Consider the following 6,435-nt stretch of genomic DNA (forward strand, 5'->3'; position numbering starts at 1 on the left):
GCCTCACATAAAGGAATAACCGCTGCACAGCATACTGAACAGTGATATGAGCTCAAGGGAATCCAGATGTGATCCTTTAAGAGAAGCCCGAAATCTAGACATGTGTATGAGTTTCCTAAATTTTACATGTTGACACAACTTATGGAGGTAAACTAAACTAAATCTATGGGACACATTTAGACTACAGACCTCGTGTTTTCATATTTGTTATGAATGTGTTTTTAAATAGTTGTATGTAAAGCAAATATTTGCATGTAATTATTTCCTTCTAGTTTCAGATGTTTTACTAAAAAAAATCATATGTCAATGGTAAAACAAATATACTTGAAATATTTTGAAAAGAACATTGGTTGATCATACCTGGCTTCTTGCTTCAATATCTGCACCATATGCAAGCAGTTTCCCTGCCATTGATATATTCTCATTATCAATGGCATAGTGCAGAGCAGTGTTGCCGTACATATCTCTAACATTTGGGTCGGCACCATGTTCCAGCAGGATGGATGCACAAACTTCTTCTTGACATTGTACAGCCTGTCAGTATTAGACCAAGAAATAGACTGTAAATTCTAGGAAATCTTCCACAGGATTCACCAACTAGTTACATTTCAAGTTTATTCTGTGAATTTAAATTAAATCCATCCCATGCTGAAAGAGTTGACTACCATATACCTTGATCAGAGCTGTCCTGTTTTTACTGTCAGTGAGGTTAAGCTGGCATTTTCTGGCCACCAAGTCAGCTACCACTCCTGGACGGCGATGGGCACACGCCAAATGTAGAGCAGTCCTATGAGTGTGAGACGTCGTTTTAGGCAACTGTAGTGCACAGTCCCAAAACATACAACGACGCATGTAATTGTAAACATCAAATAGTATGTTATCCCTCTGCCTTCAGAACAAATAGTTACTTTTTTTGTGAAGAAAGGCAAGGTTTCCACATCCCAGGTGCTGCTGAGCCTGCCAGAGTAGAAAGCCCAGTGCCCTTGGTGACAGCACTCACCCCACCCCCACACCCACCCTTGCATCCTACCCACATCCTACCCAACTCTAGCCCCCACCAGTCCCCTCACTCCATCCAACCCCCACCCCATCCAACCCTCACTCCACTCAACTCCCCACCACAGTCCCTCACCCAACTCTACCCCCCACCACAGTCCCCCACCCCACCCACCCCCACACCAGTCCTCCACTCCATCCAACCCCCACCCAACTCCACTTCCCACCAATCCCCCACCCAACTCTACCCCCACCACCGTCCCCCCCAACATCCAACGCCCCAGCCACTCCCCACCACAGTCCCCAACCCCATCCCACCCCCAACCAGTCCCCCGCCCCATCCAACCCTCACTCCACTCCCCACCACAGTCCCCCACCCAACTCTACCCCCACCACAGTCCCCCCAACATCCAACGCCCCCCAGCCACTCCCCAGCACAGTCCCCCACCCCACCCACCCTCACCTGACTTCCACCTCACCCATGCCTTCACCCCGCACCGTATCTCCCCCATCCCGAAACCAGGAACAGGGGCTTCTCCCATATCCCCAGGCCTCCTTCCGCAGCCCCCAGCGCCGGCTTCCTGTTCCCCTTACCTGTTCTTCTTGTCCCTGTCGTTCACGTCATTCAGCCTGAGCAAGATGCTCTCCATCACCTTGTTCAGGTCACCTGCGATGGCAGCTTTGTGGATCATGCCCAGATCCTTCTGCCGGACTCGGTACCCAGGATTTGAGAAGCCATCCTTGCCACGATTCTCCCTCCAGGTAGCCATGCGTCTCCTGCAGGCCCCCAGGAACGACTCCCTGACCCCCATCCTGAAGCCAAAGATCTTCTCCCAGGCTGAGGGACGGCTTCAAGACACCTCAGCTCCCACTCGTTTTCTGCCGCTCTGGAGCACAGCACCAGCACGTAACCAGGTCCAGCCGCAACCTCCGTCAGGGACACTCCAGTCTCCAGCCGCTCGGAGGAGCACCTAGCCCAGCAGAGCCGTTAGGCACCCGCGCGCATGCGCATCTCAGCCGGCCCACGAGGCCATCCGCGGAGAAACAGCCCTGAGCCTGGCGCCCTCCACTCACGGGCGCTACCTGCTGGTGACGCCCCCCCACCCCAAAACCGTTAGGCACCAGGGCACATGCGCACCTCAGCCTGCCCACGAGGCCCTTCGCGGGAGCCGCGCACTCTCGCGAGCGCCGCCTGCTGGGTGGCGCACGCCTGTGATTCCAGCACTTTGGGAGGCCGCGGCAGGCGGATCACGAGGTCAGAAAATCCAGACCATCTTGGCTAACACGGTGAAACCCCGTCTCTACTAAAAATACAAAAAATTAGGGGCATGGTGGCGGGCGCCTGTAGTCCCAGCTACTTGGGAGGCTGAGGCAGGAGAATGGCGTGAACCTGGGAGGCAAAGCTTGCAGTGAACCGAGATCACGCCACTGCACTCCAGCCTGGGCGACAAAGCGAGACTCCGTCTGAAAAAAAAAAAAAAAAAAAAAAAAAGCCAGGCTTTCGGTGCCTGGCAAGGACTCCGAGGAGGAAGCTGCAGAGCCACAGATCTGCCTTGGTTGGTCCTGCCCTTCCTTCGCCCTGTGCTACCCTGGGCCTGTTCTACCCTGCCCTGCCCTGCCCTGCCTTTGGCTCTGCCCTGATCCTGCTTTGGCCCTCACACTGGCCCTAGTGCGGACCTGGCCCTAGCCCTAGCCTTGGCCCTGCATGGCCATAGCCCTAGCCCCTTCCAGGACCCCTCCCCAGTGCCAGCCGCAGGCCCCGGAGATGCTGCAGTGAGCCCAAGAGTACAACGCTCTTCGGCCTGGTGTGGCACGGCACAGCGCAGTGCCCGGGCCCTACTCAACTATGGTGTCACCACGGACGCCCGCGCACTGCTGGCGGGACAATGCCACCTGCTGGAGCAGGACAAGAACAGAGACATGCCACTACACCTGTCCATCATCCATGGGCCGACTAGGGTCATCAAACACATAGCCCATGTCATCTACCACACCAAGCACCTTGGCATCGTCAACCTCACCAACCACCTGCACCAGACACCCCTGCACCTGGCAATGATCACCAGGCAGATGAGGGTGGTGAGCTTTCTGCTTCAGGTGGGTGCAGACCCAGCACTGCTGATCGGCATGGAGACTCAGCCATGCACCTGGCACTGCAGGCCGGCACTAATGCCTCCGAGCTGCTGCATGCACTGCTTTGGAGCGCAGCTCCCGCTGTGCGTCGGCTGTTGCACATGCCTGACTTTGCAGTACACCTGGCGGCCCGAGCCCAAAGCCCCGAGTGCCTGGATCTGCTGGTGGACAGCGGGGCTGAAGTGGAGGCCACAGAGCGGCAGGGGGGCCAAACAGCCTTGCATCTAGCCACAGAGATGGAGGAGCCGGGGTTGGTCACCCATCTGGTCACCAAGCTTCGGGCCAATGGGAATGCTCACACCTTTGTGGGAAACACATCCCTGCACCTGGCAGCTGGACTGGAGTCCCCAACCCTCACCCTCCTTCTGAAGGCTAGTGCTGACATCTATGCTGAGAACGAGGAGCCCCTGTGCCCACTGCCCTCACCCCCTACCTCTGATAACGACTCGGACTCAGAGGGGCCTGAGAAGGACACCCAAAGCAGCTTCCAGGGCCACATGCCTCAACCTTATCCACAGCACCAAGGTGAAGACCTTGCTGCTAAATGCCACTCTGAACACCATGGAGCTAGCTGCCCCTGACCCCACCCAGTCCTGCAGGGCCAGGGCTGTCACTTGGTGACACAGCCCTGCAGAACCTGGAGCAGCTGCTAGACAGGCCAGAAGCCCAGGGCAGCTGGGCAGAGCTGGCAGAGCAGCTGGGGCTGCACAGCCTGGTGGACATGTACCAACAGACGGCCTCACCCAGTGACAGACTCCTGCACAGCTATGAGCTGGCTGGCGAGGACCTGGCAGGTCTGCTGGAGGCGCTGTCTGGCATTGGCCTAAAGGAGGGAGTGAGGCTGCTGAGGGGTCCAGAGACCTGAGACAAGCTGCCCAGCACAGCAGAGATGAAGGAAGACACGGGGTACGGGAGCCAATCAGTGGAGCAGGAGGCAGAGAAGCTGGCCCACCCCCTGACCCACCAGGAGGGCTCTGCCATGGGCACCCCCAGCTTCAGGTGCACTGACCTGCTGCCTGGCCCCAGGCCGCTTCCCGGACCCCCCTGTACGGCATCCCAACCTATTTCAAATCTTAAATTTAACACCCCACACCCACTCCTCAGTTGGGACAAATAAAGGTTCCTCATGGGAAGGGGAGGACCCCTCATTCCCAACTTTGGAAAAAAAAAAGCCAGGCATTTCCCCAACCCCTCGTGCTCTCACCAATCCACCTGTGTTCCTCAATCAGGCCGGGCTCCTGGAACACAGCCTGCTCTGCCTGCGCACAGGGGCAGGGGCCTCCTGGAGCCTCCTTCTCCACCCTGCCCCCTGTCCCTAGACAGACCTTTCCATCAGCCAAAGCTCCACCGGGCAGGAAAGCACAGCCCCAGCTCTGGTTACCAGAGATGGGGGGCGGAAGAGAAGACTTGAGCAGGGACTGGAAACAGGTACAAAGTAACATTCAGATGACAGGGAGGAATTCCGCTCTTCTATTCCACAGCAGATTGATGACGGTTCATGGCATCATCGCACCTCGTTCCAAAAAGCTTGAAAAGGAGGATTCAGAATGTTCTCGTCACAAAGAAATTTTCTTTTTCTTTTTCTTTTTCTTTCTTGAGACGGAGTCTTGCTCAGTCACCCAGGCTGGAGTGCAGTGGCCAATCTTGGCTCACTACAACCTTCGCCTCCCAGGTTCAAATGATTCTGCTGCCTCAGCCTCCTGAGTAGCTGGGATTACAGGCATGCATCACCACACCTGGCTAATTTTTGTATTTTTAGTAGAGATGGGGTTTCACCATGTTGGTCAGGCTGGTCTCAAACTCCTGACCTCGTGATCTGCCTGCCTCGGCCTCCCAAAGTGCTGGGATTACAGGCGTGAGCCACTGTGCCCGGCCTCCACAAAGAAATTTTCACAGTGGTATGAGGTCATGGAGACACTCAATAGCATGATGTCATCATTCCACAGTGTACGCGTGGACCAACATGTCCCAATCTACCCTCGCAGTGTAATCATTTACTATTTGTCAAATGTGATTTAAGAAATATGAATAAGCAATGGTAAAACTCACATGAGACCATGAAATTTCCTAAATTTCCAAAGCAATCCTAAGACATCCAGACTCCATCGCATGCATCACGCTCCCCAATTTCCAATGTCAGGGAAAAGCTAGGGACCCGTTTCCACCACACAGACCACTGGAACAGAAAAGAGGACTCACAAGTACACCCACGCACCAAAAACCACCTGATCTTTGATAACATCCAGGAAGATAAGCCATGCGGAAAGGACTCTCTATCGAATCAATGGTGATGGGAAAGTGCACAGCCATGTGCAAAGGAATATCCCTGGGCCCTTACCTTCACCCTATACAAAAATCAACTCAAGGCAAATGAAGGATGCCAATGGAAGGCCTTGAGCTATAAAAATCCTACAAGAAAACCTGAGAAATACCATTTTTGACATGGGCTTGGGCAAAGAATTGATAAGGCTGAGTTTCCCAACAGCAACGCCAAAACAATAGGGCTTAACAAGTGGGATCTAATAAACTTCTGAAAGAGCTGATTCAGAGCAAAAGCCATCACCAAACAACTGAACAGACAAGCTACGGAATGGAAGAAAGTGTGTGCAAACTTGTGTATCTGACCAATGTTTTATAACCAGAATCCTATAAGGAATGTAAACAAATCAATCACCTATTTTTGTGCATTTTTAGTAGAGACAGGGTTTCACAATGTTGCCCAGGCTGGTCCCGAACTCCTGAGCTCAAGAGATGCGACAGCCTTGGCCTCCCAAAGTGCTAGGATTACAGGTGTGAGCCACTGCACCAGGCCAAATATTTAACCTCTTTATGCTTGTTTCTTACATTTGGAAGTGGGGATGCTGTAAGTACCTAGCCTATAGAGTTATTGTGAGAATTAATGCCTCACATATATACAAATTTATACAGCTATACTCTTAGAACAGTACCAGGAGCAAAGAAAGTACTGGTTAAAATTTTAGTGATTATTAACTACTACAGATACTATTACTATTATAAATAGCATATGATATATTATTACTACTATAGTTATCTTAAAAATCTAAAATAAAAATTTTAAATAATATTCTAATGTAATCTGTCAGGGTTAGGGTAGAACCAGTTCAGGGCCAGGGCCAAGACAGGGCCAGGGCCAGGGCCATGGCAGGATCAAGGTCAGGAGCAGGGGTCAATGCCAGGCCAAGGCCAGGGCTAGGGCCAGGTCTGTGCTAGGGCCAGTGTGAAGGCCAAGGCGGAGTCAGGGCAGGGCCAAACTCAGGGCAGGGGAGGGTACAGCAGACCCAGGGT

At 53.2% G+C, this 6,435-nt stretch overlaps 1 protein-coding gene and 1 pseudogene across 7 annotated transcripts in view; one reads left to right on the forward strand and one right to left on the reverse strand.

The window, feature by feature from the left end:
• The window catches only part of LOC134736893 (ankyrin repeat domain-containing protein 62), a 103,888-nt gene extending 101,834 nt beyond the window's left edge, over window positions 1-2,054 (reverse strand). For all 7 annotated transcript variants that reach the window (XR_010121346.1, XR_010121347.1, XR_010121348.1 and 4 more), the window contains exons 1-3: window positions 1,591-2,054; window positions 673-787; window positions 361-534 (exon numbers count right to left, since the gene is read on the reverse strand). Coding sequence is in view for 4 of the 7 variants with exons in the window: in XM_063641353.1 (XP_063497423.1) it covers window positions 361-534; window positions 673-787; window positions 1,591-1,808 (507 nt within the window). In the remaining 3 variants the exon portion in view is untranslated. The remainder of the gene's footprint in view (window positions 1-360; window positions 535-672; window positions 788-1,590) is intronic.
• LOC134736553 (nuclear factor NF-kappa-B p100 subunit-like) lies at window positions 2,001-4,662 on the forward strand (annotated as a pseudogene).
• The last annotated feature ends 1,773 nt before the right edge of the window (window positions 4,663-6,435 follow it).

Source organism: Symphalangus syndactylus, chromosome 1 (assembly GCF_028878055.3).
Source record: "Symphalangus syndactylus isolate Jambi chromosome 1, NHGRI_mSymSyn1-v2.1_pri, whole genome shotgun sequence".
In the NCBI taxonomy this organism is placed as follows: domain Eukaryota; kingdom Metazoa; phylum Chordata; class Mammalia; order Primates; family Hylobatidae; genus Symphalangus; species Symphalangus syndactylus.